The 27,626-nt window shown below is 41.5% G+C and overlaps 2 protein-coding genes across 4 annotated transcripts in view; one reads left to right on the top strand and one right to left on the bottom strand.

Moving 5' to 3' along the window:
* Nbea (neurobeachin) overlaps positions 1–27,626 on the bottom strand; it is a 547,801-nt gene that overhangs the window by 156,662 nt on the left and 363,513 nt on the right. For all 3 annotated transcript variants that reach the window (XM_059265100.1, XM_059265102.1, XM_059265101.1), the window contains exon 40: positions 9,157–9,293. In XM_059265100.1, the coding sequence (XP_059121083.1) occupies positions 9,157–9,293 (137 nt within the window). The remainder of the gene's footprint in view (positions 1–9,156; positions 9,294–27,626) is intronic.
* Positions 5,349–7,281, top strand: Mab21l1 (mab-21 like 1). The gene has a single exon (XM_059265104.1). It carries the CDS (start codon positions 5,654–5,656, stop codon positions 6,731–6,733), a length of 1,080 nt encoding a protein of 359 aa, XP_059121087.1. The 5' UTR covers positions 5,349–5,653; the 3' UTR covers positions 6,734–7,281.

Genomic DNA, 27,626 nt, shown 5'->3' with positions numbered 1-27,626 from the left:
AGCCAGAAGGGAAAACAAAATATTATATAGGGAGTCTGTCTGCAAACATTTACCATCTATACCTGTATGTACAAGACAATTCCTATTTGTATACTAATGCCCCTTTTCTATAAAAAATTTGTCACTACATAAATGTTGTAAGAGGTGATCATTTTCTGTGATATAATTACTTTAAATTAGCACTTTAGTTAATAATTACTGAAAATTACAATAAAGCCCAATTTATAGGAATGCTTTGTTCACTAAAAAAAAAAAAAAAAAAGCTCCAAACACTAAATAACAAAAGGGAGAGATTATTTTGGATATGCACTCATTTGGAAGTTGATTAGAGACCATATTACAGTCTCAAGGTCATGCTGAATATTTTCAGTGGTTTAATCATCACAGTATATGAAGTGATAATAACAGCAGTGCGGTCCTAGACTAACAAGCTGATCACACCTGGTTCCACTGTTTCTCCAAGTGTAATAAAAACGCAGCCTACTCAGAGCACTGGGGCTGCAGTCACATATATAAAATCCTTGTTGTTTGTTGTGTGTGTGGGAGGGGGTCCTTGTTTTCATTTGTTCATACAGGAAAAAAAATGAAGTGATGAGTCCATTTATCCTGTTTACTTATTTCTGTGATATCTGAATGAAGAATTCAGGCTGAGATTTAACAAAAACAATTTTAGTTTTGTCATAATGAACCTGGGGATGTTACCAAGGGTTCTGAGGAAGGACAGAGAGATCATCATTCCACGAAACTCAAGTGAATGTAAATCCCATTGTCCAAAGACAATTGGAAGAAATCAGAGACATAATTCATTATGGACAGTAAAAAACTGTTTTCATTGATAAGTTTTCCCTCAATCTTTTTTTTTTCTTCCCTAGCTCTGCCCCAACTTACAGAAGCAACTTGAAATATCCTGTTACCTCTATGCACATATTCAAATGAAGAGAGGAAACTGAGAGGATTACATATACAAGCTGAACTTTTAACTCCCCCTTATCTATAAAAGGAAAAGTCTGGCTGTCAATCAAGCAGGGTTGGTGATCCTTAGACCTCTACTTCCAATTGGCATCTTTAATCTCTAAGTTACTTTTCTTTTCAACTCTTACTAATGGCAACACTAAGGAATAGTGTAGAAAAAAGTATTTGCCACTACAAATGTGACTATAGAACTGTGCACCAGGGTAACAAAGAACACTGAGGTAATGGACTCCATCATTCAAGCCAGGGTGCTCAGATTGAACAGGTCTATGTCATGCAAACACTGACCTTAATCTCCTGCCTGACTTTGTAATGAACCTGACTTTCAAAAACAAAACAATAACTTTAAGAAATCCCTGAAACTTTCAAGCTATTTTGTTTAAGTGCTTTTATACCAGAAGTCACAATAGGAAGAAAGATATAAATGCCATCAAATTACTAGAACCCCTCCCCATTTCACATTATTTAATCTGACACATAAAGAAAACGCTGCACAAATATCTGTCTTTAATTTCTCTAGTGTAAAGGGGGGAATATATTGTGTCTGGCAGAAAGAAACAGTTAAAGTAGCCTGGGTCCATTTTTAGAAAAGAGAGAAGGGAAGAAATCACATGCACATGATGAGCCTTCAAAGCCACTCCAGCAGTAGAGATAAATAATTTAATAAAAACAACGTCATATTCTTTTAAAGTCTCCGGAGTAATAAGCACATATTAAAAAAATAAAACTTTAAGTTCATGAACAGTTGTGAATAAACTAGCTGCTGGCAGATAATGAAAACACGGAGGACCGTGTGTAAGTGAGCACCGTAACTGCTCACTCACATCCCTTATGAGCTTCCAGAAGACTGCCACTGGTGAAGTCAGTGAACTTGCAATTTGAGTTTAAATAGTCACTTAAACACAAAAGAAAACAACAACAACCCCCCTAGAAACCCTAGGCTCCCACACTTCTGAACACAATGCAGTTTTTCTTGACCTCCTTGTTGGAGGCTGCATGCACGACTTTGCACAGGCCATGGAAGTGCACCCCCACCGGGACAGTCACTCAGGAAGCCCACTTCAAAAAAAGTTGTCTTGTCCTTAGTATTAGCCCTGTTCCGAGTGCTAAAGTTCACAACATTTGTTTTCCCTTCACAAATATGGCTAGATGTTATGATAACAGGCTTGCGTCTTAGCTAGATTTGTTTTCCCTAACTGTAATATTTTAAATCCAGGCTGCCTTAGTTAAACCCTAAACACCATTCCAATGCAGGCATCTCAGTGGTTACATCATGAGATTCTTGGGTATTTCTTTTCCCTCCAATTAGGTCACTTTTCTTCAATTATCGTTCTATTATTAGCTCATGTCAAGGATGCCTACATGCATACCACTGAAAACAATTCACCATTTATGTCTTAAAACACGAGGCACACACAGCTTTTCTTCTGATACTCCATAACACTATATTTAAAAAATCGACTGGCATCAATCCAGTTCTTATACAGACTTGTCACGTAATAAAACAGATTTTATATCACTTCTGTATAACATCACCAGTTCAAACAATCCAATAGGTCGAATGATTTTTTAAATTAAAATTACTATCAGGGAGTTAATAATTTACCAGTACAAAATATATCGAATGCCAAAACCTCAATTAAAATCAGGTGAATTACACAAAAACACATCGTTAATTTTAATTCCTCTCCATGGGCAATTCAATTAAAGAAAGCATGGAGGGAAAGAAGCAGCCATCAGTGCTGTTTAGTTTTCTTTCTACAACGAGGAGTGTTGAGATTGCGGAAAGGATTCAGCTACAGGCGCAGTTCATTTCCCGGGCTCAGGGTAGCAGACGATCCCAGTAGCGGCAGCTAGAAAGACAAGCTAGTGTTATTCTAAGCCGCCGGGTCAACCTACGGCGACAATAGCCGCCGCGAGTCCAGTTTTATGTAAATCACTGTCAGCACCGGGCGTGGTGGGTGCTTCAGGACGCCCGGCGGGCCTGGCCTTCCAGAAACCCGTGGCCTCACTACCCTGCAACACTCTAGGAGTAACGACTTTTGTGGTTCTCTTGCTCCAAGTGAAAAATCGTTAGGGAAGGGCCTCGGTTGCATCAATTAGTTTGCACAAAGTGCTTCGGTGTTTAGCTTCGCTTTAACCCAATTAAGCCGCACAGCGAGCCCAGAAAGATGCGCCACCTGCGCCAGGCTGCAGTCGGCGGCCATGGTAGCCCGAATCCCACCGTCGGACATAGGGAACTACTAAGGCCTTGGCGTTGGAGCTACCTCGAGCCCCATAGGCGGAGTGAGGCATCCGGCGCGCGATCTCCCAGGAAGGTCAGGGCCAAGTATCCCTGGGTTGCACTGAAGCCCGAGAAGAGGTCACACTAGGACGGAGCCACTCGAGGGCGGGGAGGCGGCGAGAGCAGAGTGGTACAAGGTCACCGAGTGTGGTTTGCAGCAGTGGAGGAGAGTGGGGACACCCAGACACCCAGACAGCTTTACAATTAGCCTGAGAACAGATGAACCAAGGAAGAGAGCTGGGGAAGGCGCAAAGGCCGCGGGGAGAGGTTGCCTGCCGCACCCACCCTGATGACCCGCGCGTCCCCAGCAGCCGCTCCTGGCGGCACAGTTCTTTCTTGTTGGTCTGGCACTCTGGGTTGCCTCCTCCACCGCCTCTTCGGCTGCCAAAAGGTAGCAGTGCGTTCACCCGCGACGCCTGCAAACTGGGGAGGGGTTTTGAGAGTCCCTAGTCCACCCTCCCGAGGGAACACAACGTCTTGGGGGAATGGAATAGACGGCCATCGTAAGCCCCAAATGTTACGCACTAATTTAATCTAAATCGGAATCTATCACTCTAGGGTAACAAGAAAGTAAATTAGAGGTGGCCCCGTGATGCTTAAAAGTTGGGAGTCCGCCACAGGAGTCCATTAAAAGTGCTTACACAGGTGCTCCTCTAGCCTTACACTGGAAATTCTCTTCATAGGACACAAACAGACCTCTGCACTAAAGGCCAGCAACTGAAAACTACCACGCAAGTCCTAACCACTCGTTCTTCAGTTCACGTGCACTGAGGGCTCATCTGGTGATGGTCTGGGAAGGAGGAGGAGCTCCCTAAAACACCTCCTTAGGGTTCCAAAATTTAGAAAGGTTCACGTCTTCGAAAATTTCCAGAATGAAACAAATTAAAACAAACGAACAGACAAACCCAAACCTGAATGGTTACAAATTAATTTTTGAAGACGTTGGCCATCTCCCCATAATCAAATTATGAAATCCCATAAGATTAGGAACCTACTGTTGGCCACCACTAAGGATACCTGAGATGCGAGATCTGTCTTTAAGCCTGCAGGAGCAGCCAAGGCTGAACGGCCACACCTTCCAGTTCTCAGTGTAAAGCCCACTTCTGTGAATCTTCTAGAGCCTTCTGTCCAATACAGCCCATCTAAATCCCAGAGATCTTATGGGAAGTACTCCCGAAAGAGCATACAGCCCTCACTGCTGTTTGTTATTTTAGCACCGGCCAGCCTAGCTACAGACACAGGGCACTGCAGACAGGTGAACTTGTTCTAATCACCCCTCTTTTAACTGGGTAGATATTATCTACCGCACTCTGCAGTAATTTTCAGATTCCTCTCAGCGAATGAAAAGGGGGAAACCTAGGTAAAAAGAGAACAGGTTCTGCCTAAGGTTTGGAAAAGTGTTCTGATTGGGAACACCCAACATGGAGAAAAACTGGAGGACTTCTCCGTCTCAGTCTGTTAAGAAGCAAACTTCTAACTTGCATTAAGAAGACCCCAAGGATTAACGGGTATTAATTACCTTACTCTAAATGCAAGTTAGTGACTTTCTTCTAGAAAGCCCCGCTGACTTCACTAATTGGAGGATGACCATTAGTCCACCTGGATAGCTCATCGGAGGTGAACAGACAAGCAGGCTTTACAGCACAGAGAGCCACTTCTCTTAGCCAAGTCTTTTCCAAGTGTAAATATGCTTCAAGTTATACCAAAGCCAGATTTCCTCTTGCTTTCCAACCTGTCTAGGTGGCCTGGATGGTTTTCTGCCGGCAGCAGCTTCCTACCTTTGGTTTCTGTGCCTCTATCCACGAGGGGGGATTAATTAGCCGGGCTGAAGCTGGGGGAGGCTGTCGTGACGAGCCCAGTGGCGATTGGCCGCCCGCCTGCCTGGCCCTGCCTTTATAATTTCCACACGAGTGCATCTGGGCTTTTACACAAACCAACAGCAGCTTCTTCTGACAGACACACACTCACCCGGACACAAACTCGGCACATTTTTTCCTCCGTCTGATTAACAGTCCTGCACACACAATGATTACGGGAAAACGTAAATAAATACGGAAAGGGGTGACTATTTTGACTACTGGAAGAGCTTTGCTGGGATTCAGCGCAACTTTTGTTTTTATTGAGAAGGTGCTCTCTCCACGCATCTCTCTCAGACACGGATTCTTTAACGGAGGAGAGAGGGGGAGAGTGCAGCCTTTCACTTTAAGACCGGCTAGGCTCGCGGATAAAAGGCCGGCAGGGCAGGGCGGCCCCCACTGCAGCCTGTCCGAGAGAGGCTCGGTGCCTTTTGCGCGTGGCCCCCTTTCACCACCGAAGTTGGCTCCAGCGCTAGCAGCCGCATTGGATCCCACAGCTTATTGTGAGACTCCGGTGTACAATCCGGATCTCTGCCCCAACATGATCGCGGCCCAGGCCAAGCTGGTCTACCACCTGAATAAGTACTACAACGAGAAATGCCAGGCCAGGAAAGCTGCCATCGCCAAAACCATCCGGGAAGTCTGCAAAGTGGTCTCCGACGTCCTGAAGGAGGTGGAGGTGCAGGAACCGCGCTTCATCAGCTCCCTCAACGAGATGGACAACCGCTATGAGGGCCTGGAGGTCATCTCTCCCACCGAGTTCGAGGTGGTACTCTATCTGAACCAGATGGGGGTGTTTAACTTCGTGGACGACGGCTCACTGCCTGGCTGCGCGGTGCTGAAGCTGAGCGACGGGCGCAAGAGGAGCATGTCCCTCTGGGTGGAATTCATCACCGCCTCGGGCTACCTCTCGGCACGCAAAATCCGCTCCAGGTTTCAGACGCTGGTGGCTCAGGCGGTGGACAAGTGTAGCTACAGGGATGTAGTAAAGATGGTGGCTGACACGAGCGAAGTGAAACTGAGAATCCGCGATAGGTACGTGGTGCAGATCACCCCGGCCTTTAAATGCACCGGGATCTGGCCGCGGAGTGCTGCCCACTGGCCGCTTCCCCACATCCCCTGGCCAGGACCTAACCGAGTGGCAGAGGTCAAGGCCGAGGGGTTCAATCTGTTGTCCAAGGAGTGCCACTCCCTGGCCGGCAAGCAGAGCTCGGCGGAGAGCGACGCTTGGGTGCTGCAGTTCGCAGAGGCTGAGAACAGACTGCAAATGGGGGGCTGCCGGAAGAAATGTCTCTCTATCCTGAAAACCCTCCGCGACCGCCACCTGGAGTTGCCAGGCCAGCCCCTCAACAACTACCACATGAAGACTCTGGTGTCTTACGAGTGTGAGAAGCATCCCCGGGAGTCGGACTGGGACGAATCTTGCCTGGGCGACCGGCTGAACGGAATTCTGCTGCAGCTCATCTCATGCCTGCAGTGTCGGCGGTGTCCCCACTACTTCTTACCGAACTTAGATCTGTTTCAAGGCAAACCGCACTCGGCTCTGGAAAACGCTGCTAAACAAACGTGGCGACTGGCAAGAGAGATCCTGACCAACCCCAAAAGTTTGGAAAAACTCTAGAGGATGATCTAATCCAGGGCCGACAAGATCACTCTTCTCAAAGTCCCGACGAAATGAAAACTTCCTGGTTGATTCCTATTTAGTATTTCCTGAGACAGTGCAAACAATCTCTTCCTTCAGAAGGAGTAACAGCACAACATTCATGCATCATCTCACACACCCCTAAGAGGAGGGAATGGAGTAGGGAAACACGGGGAAACCTACACCCACAAGTATCTTTAAGCAGGCATCTCCCATCTCCCTTGAAAAGTAAGTACACAAAACCCGAAAACAGCAGGGCAACAATGCAAGACCGTGGCCAACTCCGTCAAAGGATTATAGCAATCTTGAGACTTAGGCGCATCTATCTGCCTTCCAGTAAACACGACCTGGATGTGCCATCGGAAGGATCGGAAGGAGCGAGTAATGTATATTTTGATTTGTAACAAAAAATTGTGATCTCATGTTGTCTTTGAAAGTGTGGATGTTGGTGTTTTGTGATTTGGTGAACAGAACTGAAATTGCCATTTGGAAACTTCCAGACACTTTCCATGAACAGAGATGCATTTAAAGGTAGATTTCCTCCTGGTACTTAACCTGTCTGTGAAGTGTCTGAACTTAAAAAAAAAAGTTTACATTTTGTTTCAAATATATTGCTTGTTCTAACATTCCGTAAGTATACTTGAAATGTTATTTAAATATATTCAAAGAAATTTGAATTCAGCTTATATAATAACGCTTGAATATCTGAATTATATATATTTGAAAATGCACTTGAAATACACTGGATAATTACTTTTGTGATTTAGATTTTAATTTCTGTTGCTGATTTTATTTAATTAGAAAATAATAAATGAAGTAAAATACCCAATTGTTGTGTCTCATTTTTAAATTGTTTTCTGTCAGAAGAGCTAATGCTTCCTTTTGAAAATCAACTCGAGTATTTTAAACATTTTGACTAACAGGCTGATAAAATCACTAAAAATACACATTAAAGGGGCTCTTTTTTGAATAGCTATAGAAAATATCCATTTCCTCAGTTTCTAATTTACTAGATGGTTCGTTTCTACAACTGACATATTTATAATCTACTTTTGAGACCTTGCTTCTGGTTAGTATTTCTGTAGCTTTTTGACAATATAAGGGGAAAACCTATCATAGCAATAGAGATTACTGAGTTTAAAAGCAGCAAATTCTGAGAAAATTAACTTAAAGTCATAATAAAAACTTTAAAGTTTATATACGAAATCTAAACAATACAATGAACATATCATTTAACCAATATACTTTATCAACCTATTTTAACACGACAAGGATTATTGGAAGAAATTGATCAGAAAACCACAATTCATTCTTACTACACAGGAAAGCTAATGGCAAACCATCAAAACAAGTTCTTCCTTGTTTAAGCACAGCACACTCCCTCCTTACACCGGTGGCTTTGGTTGTTTCTCCCTGATCAACAAGTGCTGAGAGGCCTGAGACTAAGGCTCTGCATTAGTTCATTCGAGTGGCAATAAACTTCAGCATTTCCTTTGCTCATTTATAAATAATGTTCTATACTGTTCCATTTCTGCATAAAACTTAAATATAAACAATAAGGCTCAAGTCTATTTTAGAACAGCTTTTGAAGTAACTTAAAGATCTTTTCAAAATGACAGTAGAACACCCCATTATCTCAACCTCTTACCCTCAGAAGAAATCTACAAATCTTATAGTGACATAAATAAGAAACTAGTGAAATGCATCTCAGAAGGGTGCTGTGCTGTAGGCTTTCTCTGATGGTCAGGGGGGCTAAAACCCACAAGATAAGATTTAGCCAACATGTATGCCATTCCAAAGCTCCAAATGTGCACCTTCTGGAATGGAATGTGAGTACTGGAGTATGCTGTGTGTGTACATTTAAATCAAAGCTTATAAAGAACCTGCTTTTCTGCCTTTTAAATCCATATGTAAAATCCATTTAATTCAGGAGATGAAAAATGGATGTAATAATGGAAATGAAATTATATGCAAATGGCCCCTGCCCCAGTTTCCTTATAACCTTTCAATACATAATAATTCATATCGCAATATATACTTTTGGAAATTAAATGTGATGTTAACACAAAATTTCACAAGATCTGTCCTAGTGTTCCCAGGAACTGAGACACTGTGCCCCAGAGATCTGAGAACAACTGGCTTAAACACCAAATCTGCCTAAGTACACACAAAGGCACATAGGAAGACTGCTCAAATGCACATGCTCTGTTACTTAAGTTTAGGATTTAAGCTCATTAATACAGTCTTCAATTCTGAAATAAATCATGTGTTATTTCATTCATTTTATTTTCTATAAGAAAGATGAGAATATGTACACCTCTCCAGTCATTTAAAACCAAGCAAAACTGAAAACCACATCCTGCCATCAAAGCCACCAATGCGGTGCAGCCACTGTAACTCACTTTTGTGTCGATCTTCTTGAAGGCAGCATCATCTTCGTCTACCTCAAAGTAGATTTCTGTCGTGGTGATGGAGAGAGTTCCTTTGGCCACCACCACGGGAGCGATGAGCTGGGCAGGGGTGCTGAGAACCACAGGGCCTGCAAGACAGGGGCAGTGAGTCAGGCTGGGCATCTCTGGTGCTCCCAAAGTCCCTTCCAGAGAGTATGGCCTGGTCTTGTTTTTAAAGATATACTAGGAAAAATGGTGCCTATGTTATGCAAGGTCTTTTCATGTTAGGTAAGGTCTGTTTAGCATTTATACGGTACCTTAAAACGAGACTAATTTTATAAAAACTCAAGAGTTCAGGGTGTTGAATAAGAGACCCATAACATGCTAGTTTCCAACCTCTGCCTAGAAATACACATGGTTGGTGAGGCACTGCCTTTATTCGACTTACAAATGCAGAGCAGAACGGATGCATCCTTGGTGCCCCGTTCTCCAAAGAACATCACTTGCTCTCCAAGAGACCGTAGGCAGTGGGTAATGCTTCCGAAGACCAACCATCTCATAAGTCAATCCTTTTGGCAGTCTCTGCTCCAAGGAGAGGTGATAGAGGCGAAAGGGGAAAGCGGCTAAATACACAAATCCCAAGGGCTAGCATTTTATGGAAGGATTGTTTTAATTTTGGCGTCCTAAGGTGGGAATACAAAGCTCCTGGGGTTCTTCTGAAGAAAATAACGAAAACCTTGGCCGTCATTTTCTTACCAGAGCACACCAAAGATGAAAATGTGAGAAGAACGCTGAAACAAAACCATTCTTGGAAAAGGGAGTGGAAAGCGCAATTTCTCAGCTTTTGAACCCAGAGAAATTAGGATTCACCAGATTTTTGGAAAGTGTGCGCACTCGAGTGGAGTGCTCACTTCGAATTTCCTCAATTATAATTCTGATTCAAGGGGGAATTACTTGAAATCCCTCTTCTCGATATTGGACTAAACATAGGACAAGAAATTTAGAATTAACGTGGGCTTTGTAGATGTCTTTTAGGTTCTAGGGAGCCAGCAACAGAACCTAGGCAATAATGCCCGCCCTTTGCGGTACACCGCAGGAGACCGCCGAGCAGGGGGAGTCTTGCGCGCGCACCGGCACCACGCAGGCAGGCTCCGGCCTCAGCCGGGAAAGCTCGCGGAGCCAGCGGTCCGGCGGAGCCCAGCTATTTCTGAGGGGAGACCCTGAGGCCTAGGCCGGCTTTGGTAGGGCTTATGGAGTCCGGCCTGCAGCAGACTAAGTGGGGTCGTCTTCAGCGGTCTGACTGCCTTAGCCGATCTGCAAGACGGCCCCAGCTCCGGGTGCGGCCAGCGGAGTTGGGTCCTCAGCGGCCTGAGGGAATTTTTTTTCCCCTTCCTCCAAGGGGCGAGGCGGTCGGTCTGGAGCGCCACTTTAAAGGCTCATCAATCTTAATCTAGGTTGCTCAAGTAATTATGCCCGAATCTCTTGTACGATTACAAGTGGATTTGGGTTTCTATTCCCCAGGCCCTCCTTTGTGTTTATTGGAGGGTCCGCGCTAGCCGGCGCCTCCAGCCCCCGGGGCCCTCCTCGGATCCCCCGCGCCCGCCCGCGGGTTCGAACCGCTCCCTTAACCCTTGCGCCACCACAGCGCTGCACCGAGCGCGGGTTTCCTCGTTTCCTCTCCGAAATGTTCGTTGTATTCACATCTGAAACTAAGTGTCTTAAACAACTTGGGCTTGACAAAAAGACAAACAACAACAAAACAACTTAGGAAAGTTCATTCTAAACACCAACGAGCACGCTTTAGGTTTTCAGAAGTCTGACATTTGGAGAAAAACAATGGCCAAAAACATTAAAAATGGCGAGCTGCTTCCTTCTTCTAAAAAGTAATTTAACATATCCAAACAATAAATTGGGAAAATTGAAAAAAATAAAAAAGACCATGAGAGAAGTTAACCAAGCTATACTCTGATTTACTGAAACACAGCACGAATTTTACATAGAGCTCGGGAGCTTTTAGCTGGGCACACATTTCTAAAACAGGACGGAGCTTCCTTTTGATTGTACTCCAATTTCTTTCTATTGAGTTGAGATTTTCTGGGAGTTTATAAAAGGATTTCTTTAAGAAATACACATCACGAAATATTCAACCTTAGAACCCTCCAACCTCCCGCAAATCTCCAATTACAACTCCCAATTCCGAAGATTGTTGGAGGAGCGCAGGGCCTTTTTGTTGTAGCCTCCGGGGAGCAGAGCAGCCAGAGAGCGCACAGTTAATCCACTGCAGCAATAGAGAAAGGGGATTAGCTTTAATCCCCTTTGGGGAGCCTCTGGATTTTAGGGATCCTATATTAAAATGTTTACATAAAGCACAATCACAAGCCAGCATGTTTTCCATATGGTACCAAGAGATTTAGAAACCCGGGATCTTTTTCCAAACAGTGTTTTGAGGGGCAGTATCCCTGGTGCCCGGAGATACTCATCTATGGGGTTGGTTCATTTCTAGCCCCACCCCCCAGCACTATGGGTTTAACCTCCAGAACTTTGCTTGGTATAGTGAATTGGGAACTGACTGTAAATACATCCATTCCAATAGCTACCCTAATAATGAAAGAATGAATTACAATAATGTCCTCAGCACACACAGCACGGTAATATTACAAAATGTAAAAGACCTATTCCTATTGTATTGGCACATATAATTTAAAACTCTACCACAAATAATGATAATAAAAAAGCAGAAAAAAAGCAAACTTTATTTGCTTCTCACATTGGCTATGGGTCCATGACTGCTTTTAAAGGAAGGCTAAGGGTGCTTGCTATTTACCATTATTCTAGAACCAGTGCCACCAGGCATCAGAAATTTGCCAAGAAGAAGGAGCTTCTTTTTGAGGCCACTACACTTTTTCCAAGCACATGGTAAATCTCACTGTGTCCTGATGTGTCAGAAGTACATATGCTCATGGAATATATTTTATTTCCAGACAGGGTTTCTTTGTGTAACAGCCCTGGCTGTCCTGGAACTTGTTTTGTAGATGCACCTGCTTCTGCCTCCCGAGTGTTGGGACTAAAGGCATGCACCACCACACAGCCACTGAATATATTATTTTAAAAGAATGCTAAATACTTGTGGGTTTGGATTGTGTTTCTGAAAAATCAGAACCCCAAAGTCTAGAAATCAATGAAAACACATTAGCATTTAATATAACTTTACAGTTTACAAAAGTCTTTTCCATCTCCATTTAGGTACAGGTCACTATTCACAGAAACTGGGCTCTAGATGTCACAATGGCATCTGCAACAGAACCACGGGCTGACTGCTCACTGTAAGGGAAGAGGAGTGGAAACTCTGGGGGCCAGAATGGCAAAGGACTAATTGTAGGATCAAGACCTTGGTAAAGGGATTTGCCGAATTTCATGACTGGAGAAGGAAGACTGCTGTGCAGTGGTATCTGCTGTAAACAGGCTATTGGGGATAGGCTATTTAACAATTGTTTCAACAGCAAACTAAAGCTGTAAGGAAGCAGCATTTACCCACTTCAGCCAGGAGAGGGGGTGTTTAGTGTTTCATGATCTTGCTTTTGTCTGAGCTTAGATCAAATTATTAAACTGTCTATTGTGACATCATAGATGATGGTGTTCTGTGATGTTTATGTTCAGCTCAAGAGCACCCTGGCTTAGCTGTGACCTCCAGACCAGCTCACGGAAACACCAAGGCCAGGTCCCACAGGTCAGAACTGCTTTTCTTTGCTCTGATGCAGGATTTAATCATGATTTAGGAGGGTCAACAGAGTCCTAGCTGTCAAAAGGCAAGTATGGCAACTACATTTGCAGACAGTACATTTACCAGTTCTAACAGCACAAAGAATATGGAATCAAAGGAAGTTGAAAGTCAATTAAAACTGGCATTGTTAGACTTAGTAGATAAGAAATATGACTGGCAATGACCTTATTTAGAAAATGTATTGTTGCAGTGTACATTGGAATCAGCTGATATTTCTCTCTCTCTCTCTCTCTCTCTCTCTCTCTCTCTCTCTCTCTCTCTCTCTCTCTCTCTCTCTCTCTCTCAAATTTATTTATTTTCTGAGATAGAGTTTCTCTGTGTAGCCCTGGCTATCCTGGAACTCATTCTTGTAGATCAGCTGGCCTTGAACTCAGAGATAAGCCTGGCTCTGCCTCCTGAGTGCTGGGAAAAAGGGCATGCGACACCATTGCCCAGCTAATATTTCTTGTACTTAGCTAATTTGAAAGCCATTGTATTTAGGATGATTAAAAAATTAAGACTAAAATATGAACAGGGAGTAAATATTTACAGTTGATTCTGTAATAATGTGACAAAATTTCTGAGGAAATAGTGTGGCTAACAGAATGTGGCTAAAACACTGACCACAATCACTACTTTATGGAATCTTTATTTTTAAGTACGTTGCGAGGAAAACTAGGGGGGAAATCAAAGAAAAAAAATTAAAGGTCTTTAATTTCAAAACAAATTTAGAAGCATATGGGGTATATACTTCAATTTTAGCAATATTTTCTCCCAGAACCCTCATTACACAGTGACCCCTAACAGTCCCATAGGTATATAAGCTTGTACCCAGAAAGTGGCCTTTGATGCTCCTTGGTGACTTCTTGAGTTCCCTTTGTTTTAAACATTGAGATTTACAATAACAGATCATCCCCACATTTTCCATGTTTCCTGAGATGACTGTTTGATGCTTAAGAGCACATATTAATCTCTGGAGTCCTTAGTAAATCTATCTCTGGAAAGAGTCAACTTACCACAGTCTGCAGCTGTGAGAAAAATGAGAGACCTCTTTCATAACAAGCAACTCAACACTACACTTTAGCATAATGTTTGTTCAGCATGGCAGAGATCCTACTTACTACTAACGTTATCTAAAGCTACATCTTATTTAATGTGCCAGCAATGAATAATCTTAGGTACCAAGAGACAATCTAGCAGACCCTAACCTTACCCTTTCATTTATATTCCCCAATTCATTTGTAGAACAAGTAATTCTTTGTCTTAATATATATGTATAAAATTATGTATTTTATGTTAATAACATAATAAATAAATATATAGTATTTTTTGCAGGGACTATCATGGATTTTAGAAAGAAAAACTTTAAAAAGCACATAGATAGTGCAGATAAAGTGGCATTGAGATGTACTAAACAAAAACCTTACTGAAAAGCACTGATCATTTTTGGGCTCTTGTGATAATCTGCCCTCCCAGGTGAGCGGGATGAGATTTGTGTTTCCAGTTATATTACATTTAGTTCAACATATGGGAGACATCTTTCATCTTCTGGAATTAGGACTCTTTTATGGCATCAGGATGTCATTTTGTATCTGAGAAGAGTAAATTCCTACTAGACTAGATGTGTGAATAAACCAGAGAACGTGATTTAGATCTATATGAGCAGGAGGCTTAGGACCCTAAACTCTAGGTTGGGCTCATTCTAGCCAGCCTTTGTAGTCCCAGGGCTCCTGGCACGTTTTCATTGCAGCTCTCCTAAGATATTGAACATGTTGATTTGCTCCTCCAGTTCACATCAGCAACCTGAAGAACTCCCTCACAAGAGTGCACTCTGCATTTATGGAACAGAACACAGAAAATGATACATACCACTGTGTCATTTGTATGTAACAGTAAAAGTCACTTAAAAGCCAGATAATATTTTTTGTTTTATTCAAAATTGTTCCTTAAAATTCACTCTCTCATAAGAGAGAGTGAATCCTGGAGAAAATAAAAATTAAAAAAAATATACTAAAATCCAATGGCAATTACACTTAGTTATTCTAGTTACACCCCATATATATTATTCATCAAAATGGCATAATTTTATAACTGCCACATTTTTCTTAGCATATAATTTGTTCTGTCTTTGGAAATTAGATGCAGAGGCATTTAACTCAGCATCCATTCATTCATGCAATCAACAAAAAGTAATGACTGTGTGTTGTGTTCTTTTGGGAACTAAAGGGAATACAGTAATATATAAGGTATTAATTTCATTTAAAAAAAGGACCTTTATGAGGTAAAAATATGAGGTAAAATAAAAAAAGAAATGTGTATGGATAATTATGTCATAGAGAGAAGGGCTCAACTGAGCATTGTATAAAGCACAGCACATGAATTAATCTTATTTATTCCTTTCAGTAACTCTGTATGTCAGCTACTGATGTTGTCCTCATTCTACAGATGAGAAAATGAGAATGAAGGTAGTTTAGAAAGGTCCTTCAACTAGTCCACATCAGAGGTAGGATTTATACATGATGCTAAAGTTAGGTTATATATCCTTATGTGTACTGCCTTCTACCAAAGAAGAGGAAGAGAACAACCCTATGGACATTCCTTGAAGTGTAACAATTTTCACTAGGGTGGTGGTAGTTGGCATGGGATTTGCAGAAATGGCAATTCCAAGAGCTGTGATGTATGGGTATGACAGACAGATAATATAATGGGAAATATTATGGACAGACACACAGCTGCACATTGCATGGCTGGAGGAGAGCAGGACGAGGAAAGCGAAGCAGTGGGAGAGGACACTGAGAAAGCACACATAGCTTTGAGTATCAGATCTGCTTAGATTATGGCAGTAGAGATCAGATGCTGCAGTGTACAGCAGTGGTTTGGATCTTTTTTGTGCGGAGGGTACGTACACCCCTTTGAGAAGACTAGTAAATACAAGGCCTCTTCTTAGGAAAGGTCATCCTTTGCAACAGTTGTTCTCAACCTTCCTAATGCTGCAACCCTTTAATACAGTTCCTCATGTTGTGGTGACCCCAGCCATACAATTATTGTCACTGCTACTTCATAACTGTCATTTTGCTACTGTTATGAATTGTGATGTAAATATCTGCTATGCAGCATATCTGGTATGTGACTCCAAAAAAGGTTGTGACCCACATGTCGAGAACTGCTGCTCTACAAGCATCCATTCTGGTTTACAATATTCATATTTTGGAGAAAAATTAAAGGTTGCACTTGTCTTGATGTCTTCCTCTATCTCAAGGCTTTCTGTACCCAACTTATCCTCATCTCCTGGAAGTCAGCTGCTCTCTCTGCTTGTGTGCTTGGTGTCACCCTCCCCTGCCACCTCAGCTGCTGTCTTCTTATCTGTGCCCTCTCCAGGCCTGCCGAGGTTAAAGAGTTTTTGTCTTCTGTTCAGTTCTTTGGCTACACTCCCACCTGGCCTGTTGCCAGGGTGTTTGGAAAATGTCCTATGGTTAATAAAAACGCAAGTTCTCAGAGTTAAGAAACAAAATTGGAACCTTTTGATTTTACTAGAATCTTTCAGACACACTTTCCTAGGGGATTGCTTGTGCTTGTGGTTTTAAAAATACCTGTGTTCCAAGGAACATCAGGTTGAAATTGCTGAAGCAGGGCCCTGATGCCCATGGCACAGGACTGTCCTGCTGTCTTCTGGCTAGGCCTCCGCAGTGTTGCTGACAGCTCTCCTCACTGGCCGGAAGCCTGCTGTTCCTTGGAGCTCTGCAGCTGGTCTGAGGCTCTCTGCTTTCTATATTATCCATTTCCTTAGTGACCTCGGTGATCTAAATTGTCTAAACTCCAAGCCTAACTCTGCTTTCTAACTTTGGATCATTTTTTAAATCTTGTAAATCCAGCAGTCCTAGCCCACCAGTCAGGTCCTGGAGAGCAGGGATTCTATCATGTATCTTTTTATTCCATGTATCACCATGGCTTACACCTAAGAAATAATATATCCAACTAGAATAATGTTGGAGTCAGGATCTGGAAATGGTTGCTAAGGGCCCGCATGCCCTCCCAGCTCTTGCCTTTACTACAGTGTAGTCTGGGTATCTCCTGTTGTAAACTATTCTCTCTTTTTAAAAGCAATTACAGAATGTATTTGTGTGTGTGTGTGTGTGTGTGTGTGTGTGTATCCCCAGAGGACAGGTTGTCAAGAATTGGTTTTTGTCTTTCATGATGTGGGTTTTGGAGACTGAACTCAGACTGTCAGGACTGGTGGCAAGCATCTTAATCCACTGAGCTATCTTGCTCACCACCTCCTCCTCCTCCTCCTCCTCCTCCTCCTCCTCCTCCTCCTCCTTTTAAAAACTACTTTACAATAAAGATGGCAATAGTCCACTTAATTGATTTGTTAGCCAACTGAAAGTTTCAAAAGACATAGAGCTATGAGGAAATTAAAAAGGTGCCTGGAAAAAGAAAAGCAGATTTATGTTTTGGCTCCAAGTCTCTCAGGCTGTGATGGTGGGTCAGTGTTCCCACAGCTGTGACATAACTTTTAAAATTCAGTTGCATTCTAAGCAACAGACTGGCACTTCTCAGCCTATAATACCGTCTCCTCTTAGCAAATGTTAATTCTGTCTCCCATCCACATTTACACTTATCTACATTACTCTTTCTCCTCAGAAAATATTCTTTGGTAAGTAGAGACCTTCTTATCCAATTTTATTTATTTTAGTGTTTATTTTCTTTATTTATTTTACATTCTGACTCCAGTTTCCCCTCCCCCCACACCTCCCCTCTGTCCCACCCGCATTGAACCCTCCATTTTTATTTAGAAAAGGGCAAATCCAAATTTAGATACAGAATTTATCTGTTAGCTTTTCAGTTTCTCTTTGAATTCCTGATTCACATATAAGCTGAACTGGAGGAGCACTTTGGCTGTTTTTAGCTGGTTGGTAAGCTAGTAATGTAAAAATGAAAGAAAAGCACAGCTTTGGAATAAAAAAGAATAAAAGATACTTCAATCACTATAGAATTTTGTCTGAAAAAATTTTAAACACTAATAGACAGCAAATTCAAATTATCCTCTCTTTTACAGTTTAAAAAGGTCTAGATCTGTTTTCTTTTTATATTTATAAATCAATTAATCTTTATTAATTTTTAAAAAATTATGCATATATGTGTGTCTATGTGAATGTATGCAATGTTCATGTAGGTACCTGGGGAGGCCATTAGAGAATGTTAGTTTCCTTGGGGCTGAAGTTAACAGGTCACTGTGAGAAACCTAATGTGGTTGTTGGGAACCAAACTCAGGTTCTCTGGGAGGCAGTAAGACTCTTAACCTCTGAACATGTCTGAATTCCTGAGTTTTGTCACAGTACTATCTGAACCAACAGAGTATATTCTGCTAGAGTGTTTGTAATCTGCTTGCCACAGAAATTTTTGTTCTCCAGGCTAAGTGATTATGGCCTTGGACTTTCTATAGGTTCCAGCTTCTGTATGCAGCATTATGTTATGGGAATAAAAACAGCTCAAAGTACTATCAGCTTGTAAAGACTGTGCATCCTTTGTACATCACTGTTCTAATGGGGGAAAGTACTCTTTCACCTTAGCTTTGCAACACTGCTAATGTCTCTCAGAGAGAAGACCAGGGCACTTCTTCAATGTAGATCAATCCTCCTCCTTTGCTTCAAGATGCTAATGTGAATTGTCTGTTCACTGGAAAGCAGTTCTTTTATCTCACATTCTCCTCCAAGTGTATCAAACAACAAAATTCATGTACGTCTATTCGGCAATTAATACCTTCATTCATGCTCTCTCTAAAACCTGTAATGTGTGATAGCTTGGTGCCCCATATACAGAGAGCCACAGTCTACCAATAAGTTAGGTGATTATTGCCCTATTTTTCAGATTAGTGGTATGATGATAAATTCTTAGAAATTCTGCATACAGAGGAAGAAGTGAAAAAATGTTTCAACCAAAATAATGTATTAGGAAGAAAAGGTCTTACTATTGGGGTTTATAAAACACTTGACCAAAGGGTAGCTTATTCTTAAAATAAAAGGTATGTGAGAGTTTTATGTATGATTTGAAGCATAGCTAATGCATAATGGACACGGTTAAATTGTGTTCTGTTCTGTTATTATAGTTTAAAATTTATAGTCAGGTTAGCAGGATTGTTTTTGCTATTAAGAGTAGTTTAAATATGTTTTATGGACTACAGACATGGTTGAAGAGGACATATATTTTTGGAAACATAGGACTGTAGCTACAATATAATGCCTGAAGGTCTACACTGGCCTACTGACTTTCTGAGAACAACGACAAGTATCAAAGTACACCAGGTATTAAAAAAATAGTTATAAAGTTAAATATTTTAGCTTTTAAAAGAAATAGGCATGTAAATGTTATCTCTAAGGGGACTGGTGAACTGTTTGAAGCTGAATGTGAACCCTTTGAGTATGCTATTTATGACTGGCAAAGCAACTTCCTAATTCAAAGAGAAAGGAAAAAAAAAGACTTAGGAAGTCTTGTAAGGCTTTCCCAACATCAAATAGCTTTTACTAAACAACGTTTTGATGAGTTAAGTGTGAGTGAGTCAGGGACATATGGATTAAATTTCCCTTGAAATACACATGCCTTTCAAAATGGGGCAGGGGTGGGGGGGTCCTGAGTTAAATACACTTTAGAGAATCCAGAATGTCTAAGAGACATCTTTCCCTGAATACAAATTTGGTAAATTAATTCTAGTTAGAATCTACAACAAAAATTACATAAAAATACACGTGGAGAATCTTAAATATATATGTGCTAGTGAGCCAGGCAAGTGCATTCTGTTCATCATGCTAGAACTGCACAGCATGGCAGGGGCGGGCCTGGGCAGGCGGGCCTGGACAGAGGGACCTGCATTCAAGTGTGGAACAACAGTGTCTTCTTTTCTTTATACTTACCGGGTTCCACCCAAAGTCAAATACATCTGTGCTTCTGACACTTGGACTTGTTTTAAACCCTTGGGTTGTAGCACTATGCCGTTTCCTTGATTTTAGTTTCCCAGTCTTGGGTCCTCACACTAGTCCAGTGGCAGTCAGGAACACTAAATAAACACAGAGCTTGTTTCTAGAGAAAGGAGGGAGGGAGGCTCTGGGACCCAGCACATATCCTACTAGGTTCCTTCTTATTTTTGTATCTTTCTCATTCTTTATTCACAGAATTCATGTTTCTTGAATTTCAGTTCAGGAAGGGTGTGTGTACAAGTACTTGTATAAAGGATTATAAGCCTCTTACTTTGAAAAAAAATCCACATTAAAAAGTCCAGCTTACATTGTAATATCCATATCCTAGCATTGCTATTTAAAAAATCATTACTGTTCTTTAAAAATGTATTTAAAGTAACATTCTAATATGTTGGTTACAGAACACACTTTCTATGCAATAAAAAGAGACCTTTCTTAATTGAGAGCAGCATTGCTGTTTTGGCCTTATAAATGAGAACCTCAGAGATATTCAGTTAATAAAGACATAATTAGCAGAAGTCAGAATGGAGAGAAGGTGAGTTTCCCTACCTCCTGCCCAGGAAGCAGGTAGCTGACTGAAGATCTTCACCTCACCTTCTACTCCTGTAGATCCAAATCCTCAGTCTCATCCCCAGATCATCCCCACAAAAAGCAGAACACTTTTCCTCTCTGACCTCATCTCCAAATGATCACAAACATTCTTCTCCTCCAATCTTCCTTACCCAAATCATCTCATTATCTCAGCCTCCAACTCAAATAGTCATTCCCTGTGAGCACACCAGCCGAGCAGGCTAGGACCAGGTAATCTAACTAAAGACCTTCATCTCTCTCTCTCTCTGTAGCAGAGCACTTTCTGTGCTCTTCTCTTCCTCTCTGACCCCATCCCCAATGGATCACAAAGATCTTCTCCAACTTCCCTTCTCCCAACTCATCCCATTACCCAGCCTCCAATAATAGCAGGCATTCTCTGGGAACACTCCAGCTGAGTAGATCAGGGGAAAAGGCAAGATAACTGAAGACCTCCACCACTTAAGACCCCTAGCCTATCTATCCTCATTCCTAAGTGTCAAGTCCCAACACTCAGAAACACATTTTACCTGGAACTCCCAGTGGTCACACCTAACAGGTCCTCAGAAAATTTCCTACCAGGCAACACACAGCCATCACATTCTCCTAAAATCCAGAGAGAAAACATAAACCATGGAATAAAACACCCACCCAACAAGGACAAAACCAGAAATCAGCACCTAAACCTATAATCACCCCAATCCCAGATGACTATACACCAGCATAAAAACATAATTACAGCCAGGATAATACATCTCCATTAGAGTTCAGCAACCCTACCACAGCAGGCCCTGAAAATTCCAACACAGCTGAAGCCCAAGAAAAACACCCTAAAATAGCCTGTATGAAGATGATAGAGGCCCTTAAAGAGGAGGTGAATAAATCCCTTAAAGAAATCCAGAAAAACACAAACTGGGAAGAAATGAATAAATCCTTTACGGAAATCCAGGAAAACACAGTGTAAGGAAATGCATAAAACTGTGTGAGACCTGAAAATAAAAGTAGAATCAGCAAAGAAAACCCAAACTGAGGGAATTCTGGAAATGAGAAGTTTAAAATTCCAACAGGAACTTCAAAGGCAAACTTCACCAACAGAATAGAAGAGATGGAAGAGAGAATCTCAGGCATTGAAGACATCCTAGAAGAAACAAATACATTGGTCAAAGAAAATGTTAAATCTAAAATATTCTTGACACAAAACATCCAATAAATCTGGGACACTATGAAAAGACCAAACCTAAGAATATTAGGAATAGAAGAAGGAGAAGATTCCCAATTCAAAGTCCTAGAAAATATTTTTAACAAAATCATAGGAGAAAATTTTCCTAACCTTAAGAAGGACATGCCTATAAAGGTATCAGAAGCTTACAGAACACCAGATAGATTGGACCAGAAGAGAGAATTCCCCTGGCACATAATAATCAAAATTCTAAACACACAGAACAAAGAGTATTGAAAGCTGCAAGTAAAAAAGGTCAAGTAACAAATGAAGGCAGACCTAGGAGAACTACACCTGACTTCTCAGTAGAGACTTAAAAGCCAGAAAGGTCTGTGCTGCAGACTCTAAGAGACCAAAAGACTACTAAACACAGCAAAACTTTCAATCACCATAGATGGAGAAAAGATATTCCACAATAAAGCCAAATTTAAACAACATTCACAAATCCAGCCATAAAGAATGTGCTGCAAAGAAAACTCTAACCTAAGGAGGTTAACTGTAATTATGAAAATGCAGGGAACAAACAATCTCAGACTAGCAAAATCTAAAGAATGGAAACACCTTCCCCACCAACAACAAAATAATCATTAGTCATATTTCTCAATACCAATGGTCTCAATTTACCAATAAAAAGACACAGACTAACAGAATGGATGTGAAAACAGGCTCTATCCTTCTGCTGCATCCAAGAAACATACCTCAACATCCAAGGATAGACATTACCCTAGATTAAGAGCTGGGAAAAGGTATTCCAAGCAAATGGACCCAAGAAGCAAGCTTGTGTAGAGATTTCAATATCACACAAAATAGACTTCAAACCCAAAATAATCAGAAGAGATAGGGAAATACACTACATACTCTTTTTTTTTTTTTTTTCAAGACAGGGTTTCTCTGTGTAGCTTTGCGCCTTTCCTGGATCTCGCTCTCTAGACCAGGCTGGCCTCGAACTCACAAAGATCCGCCTGCCTCTGCCTCCCGAGTGCTGGGATTAAAGGCGTGCGCCACCACTGCCCGGCATACTACATACTCTTAAAAGGAAAACTCCGCCAAGATGACATTCAAATTCTTTTTTTTTTTTTTTTGACATTCTTGATTCTTAACATCTATGCCATAAACACAAGGGCAACCAAGTTTGTAAAAGAAACACTATTAGCTTTAAAAACATGTTGACCCTCACACACTGATAGCGGGAGACTTCAATACCTCACTATCACCAATAGACAGGTCATCTAGACAAAAACTAAATAGGGAAATACTGGAACTAACAGACTTTATTAACCAAATGGACCTAACAGATATTTACAGAACATTTTACCCACACATGAAAGAAAGAATATTCCTTTTTCTCAGCACCTCATGGAGACTTTCTTGAAGACTGACCACATACAAAGCAAGTCTCTTATATTTTTGGTTGTGAGCCTAGCCTTTAATGGCTGAGCCATCTCTCCATCCCAAGCAAGTCTCAACAGACACGAGAAAGTTTGAAATAACTCCCTGCATCCTATTAGCCGACCATGGATTAAGTCTAGATATCAACAACGGAAAGCTTACAATGTGTCATGGAAACCGAACAATTTTCAAATGATTGAAAAATAAGTCAAGAAAAAAATTAATTTCTAGAATTAAATGAAATGAATGCACAACATGCCCAAACTTAAGGGACACAATGAAGGCAGTTCTAAGAGGCAAGTTCATAGCACTAAGTGCCTGCATAAAAACACTGGGGAGATCTCATACTACCAACTTAACAGAAAACCTGAAAGCTAGAACAAAAAAAAGAAATCATACCCTAAAGGAGTAGATGGCAAGAAATAATCAAACTCAGGGCCGAAATCAACCAAATAGGGACAAAGAATACAAAGAATCAATGAATGGTTCTTTGAGAAAAATCAATAAAATAGATAAACCCTTATCTAATTAGCTAAAAGGCAAAGAGAGAAGACCCAAATGAACAAAAAGATGAGAATAGATCTATCTCATGATCCAGCTATACCACTCTTGGTCATATACCCAAAGGAAGCTTTATCTTACCACAAGGACACTGGCTCAAACATGTTTACTGCTGCTCTATTCAAAGTAGCTAGAAGTTGGAAACAACTTATAGATGTCCCTCAATAGAAGAATGAATCAAGAAATGTGTTATATTTACACAATGGAATATTACTAAGCTGTTAAAAATGACAGCATTCAGCCTACACCAGCCAGAAGAACAGTTTGGTGCACAGCCCAATCATTATTAGAGAGGCTTATCCAGCAACTGATCAGAACAGATGCAGAGACCCACAGCCAAATATTAGGTGGAGCTCAGGAAACCTTGCATAAGTTGGAGAGGAAGAATTTTAGCAGTAAGAGGGGTCAAGGACACCATGAGAACATGGCCCACAGAATCAACAAAGCAGGGCTCATAGGGGCCCACAGAGACTGAAATAACAATCAAGGACCCTGCATAGGACTGTGCTAGGTTCTCTGCATATATGTTATGGTTGCATAGCTTGGTGTTCTTATGGGAATCCTAACAGTGGGAATGGGGGGATTATCTCTGACTCTTTTGCCTGCTCTTGGGACCCCTTTCCTCCTGTTGGGTTGCCTTGTCCAGCCTTGATATGAGAGTCTGTGCCTAGTCTTATTGTAACTTGTTATGCCTTTTTGGTTGATATCCCTGAGAGGCCCACCCCACCCTTTTCTGAAGGGAAATGGGATGAGTGGATCTGAGGGAGAGGGGAGGGAGGGATTGGGAGGAGTAGAGGGAGGGGAAACTGTAGTCAGAATGTAATGTACTGTGAAGAATAAATTTTTAAAAATTAAAGAATAAAATGGTCATAAATTACTGAAGAAAAAATGATTATCATAAAATTTTCAGGCAAATGGGCAGAACTAGAAAAAGAATCATCTTGAGTGGGGTAACCCAGACCCAGAAAGATAAATGTAGTATGTGTTTGCTTATATATGGATATGAACTGCTAAATAAGTGACAACCAAGTTACAATCCATAGACCAAGAGAGGTTAGAAAAAAGAGGAAGGATCAAGGGGGAGGCACATGGATCTTCCTGGGAAAGGAAAATAGAACAGATTTTTATGGGGTTATTGGGGGTGGTGAGGGCAGGAACAAGAGGATCAGGTAGGGAGGGGCAGGGAAGATGGGGTTGAGGGAGGGAATGCAGGGAAAGACAGCTAGAATTGAGGGGCATTTGAGGGGTGGTATGGAAGTCTAGTGCAGTGGAAACCTAAAATCCTAAAGAAGTCTACAAATAATGATGGAGACAAAGCCCCACTGGTCATCTCTTGTTACCAAATGAAGCTTTTAGTATAGGGACTGCATTATATCCAATTGAGTTGTTGTCCAAAGTGGTCCATGGGAATCCCTAAACAGCCCAGGCTGTTGCCAAGACAGTAGGTTGCTTTCCACAAACTGACAGTAAGGCCTCATTGCTGAAGACAACACCCACACAACTCATTGTACATGGAGAGGTTGAACTGGTGCCTACAAAGAAGCTTCAGTACTACATTCTACATGTATTTGGTATGGGAAGGTACTTTGCAGGCTACCAAAAGAGAAATGTTACCACCAACCCAGCCACAAAGCTTTGGTCTACAATCTGTCCTGCCTGAAAAATATGCTAGGGCAGTAGTGGCACAAAGCATGTGGGAATAACCAACCATTATCTGATTTGACTTAAGGCCCACTCCATGAGATGGAACCCATACCAGACACTGCTTATGTGACCAAGAACCAGAGACTTGATAGTCTAGGGACCTAGGATAAACACAAATACTACTTTGTGTGTGTGTGTGTGTGTGTGTGTGTGTGTGTGTGTGTGTGTGTGTGCGCGCGCGTGCGTGCACACAATAAAATAACTGCTAATGATATTCTGCTATAGTCATAGATCAGTAGATCATAAGGATTCAGTCATCATCAGAGGAGCTTCCTCCTGCAGCAAATGGGAACAAATACAGAGACCCACAGCCAGATATTACAGAGAGAAAGGTAGAGAGGGAGGGAGAGAGAGAAAGAAGGAGGGAGAGGAAGAGGGAGAGATGAAGGGAGAGATATCTTGGAACACACAGCTCTAAATGGGATGTCTTCATCAAATTCCTCCCCTCAGTGCTCAGGGAACTCCACAGAAGAGGAGGCAGAAGGAGTGTAAGAGCCAGAGGGGATGGAGGACATCAGGAGAAGAAGGTCCTCTGAATCAGCCAAACAAAGCTCATATAAACTCACAGAGACTGAAAGCAAGCACAGGTACTGCACAGTCTTTTCTCAGATCCTCCACGTGTATACCACAGCTTTCAGTTTAGTATTTTTATGGGACTTCTGAGTATGGGAATGAGTGGATCTCATTCTTGTGCCTTCTCTTGGGCTCTCTTCCTTCTGTTGATTTGCCTTGTCCAACTTGGATGAGATGGTTTTATTCTATCTTATTATATTTTATTTTGTTATCTCTTAGAAGCCTGTTCTTTTCTAATGAGAGACAGAAAGGGGGTGGATCCAGATGGGAGGGGAGGCAGGGATGGGAGGAGTAGAGGAAGGGGAAACTGTAATCAGGAAAGATTGTATGAGAAAAGAATCTATTTTTAATAAAAAGGGGAAAAAAGAAAAGAAGTTTCCCTATGGAAGAGCTGAGAGATGAACTGAGTACTTCATTTTCATGAACATGTATCTTAATTTCAAGCCCCATTTGCCAAAAGTCTTATCTCTCTTAGTTACTAAACTTTACCAAAAGTTCAGTAAGAACCTTGTAAGTAAGAGAGATTTCCTCATGGTTAAAAGGAAGGCAATGTACAGCCTTTAAGGACTGAGGTGTGAGAGGAAAGACATCTTCAGTGGGGGGTTTTATGTGGCCTCCAGGTAACAAATTGTGAAGATGGGGATTTGAAAACGGCAAATGCAACGTACAATGGCACAAGCCTTTTTGGTGAGCATCTGGCATCAGACCGTTACTAAAGAGCAGAGTTACTATCTAAGGCAGAAAGCCCCCGAAATAAGATGTCATGCTTACATAAAACCTTATACACAAATATTCAGAGCAGTATCATTAAAGACAGCCTCAAGGTGAAACTTGAGAAACTAGAACTCAAATGTCTACCAACCAGCAAATGGATGAAATAATGTGATCTATGTACAAGGGAACAGTCCTTACAGAAAGGACAGATATCCTCTACCATGGGCCATCCCTGGAGCTAAATGAAAGAAAACAGACACAAAAGACTGCATGAGTCCACCAAAGAATGCACAAACAGGAAATGTGGAGGCAGAAAGGAGACCAGTGGTTGCCTAAGAATCCAGAGGAGAAGAGACAAACACATGGAGGGCAGCTAAAGAGCACAAAGCTTCATTTAGGAGATGTTGTGTAACTGTTAATATACTAAAAATTATGATTTTTATATTGCATATGCATATGTTTGTAATGTAGCTAACCAACATTTCCCAAGAAATGTCAAAAAATTTTTTTTAAAGGACTTAAAGATTAACCAGTAAATGGTATTTTAAATGGACTTAAAATTGAGATGGGTTCTATCTAAGAGAATGTAAGAAAACTCTGATGGTGCATCAAGCCAGCTTATAAATATCAGAGCAGAAAACACTTGACCTTGTGAGTGCCTGCTAGTCTAGCTATCCCTGACTCTCCTAACACTGCTAAGTTATCCCCTTATCCAAACTAAAAATTTAGATGACAGAATTACTAACAGCCTAGCTTGCTTGCACGGTCATATATCTGATAAACTTTAAAATAAACAGAATGATAAATGTAGATATGAACCCTCACATGGTTTTTGTTGAATAAAAGAAAAAGTTTAAGGGACGTAGGGAAGGGTAAAACCTAGATGACAGGAGTGTCCCTCCTGCTTCTTCAAAAGAGGTGGAAGGGCCACGGCACGCCATAGGCCCATTCATAAACTTTCCTCCATGTTCAGTCAGCGTGCCTGTCACTCTAAACTGATGCCCAACCTTGTAAGTTTGGAAAA

Source organism: Peromyscus eremicus, chromosome 6 (assembly GCF_949786415.1).
Source record: "Peromyscus eremicus chromosome 6, PerEre_H2_v1, whole genome shotgun sequence".
Classification (NCBI taxonomy): domain Eukaryota; kingdom Metazoa; phylum Chordata; class Mammalia; order Rodentia; family Cricetidae; genus Peromyscus; species Peromyscus eremicus.
Note: the sequence above shows the minus strand (reverse complement) of the source record. Positions and strands in the feature narration are given on the sequence as shown.

Excerpts from the sequence above, each read along its gene's own strand:
- Mab21l1 (XM_059265104.1), top strand. The coding sequence starts at position 5,654 with ATGATCGCGGCCCAGGCCAAGCTGGTCTACCACCTGAATAAGTACTAC.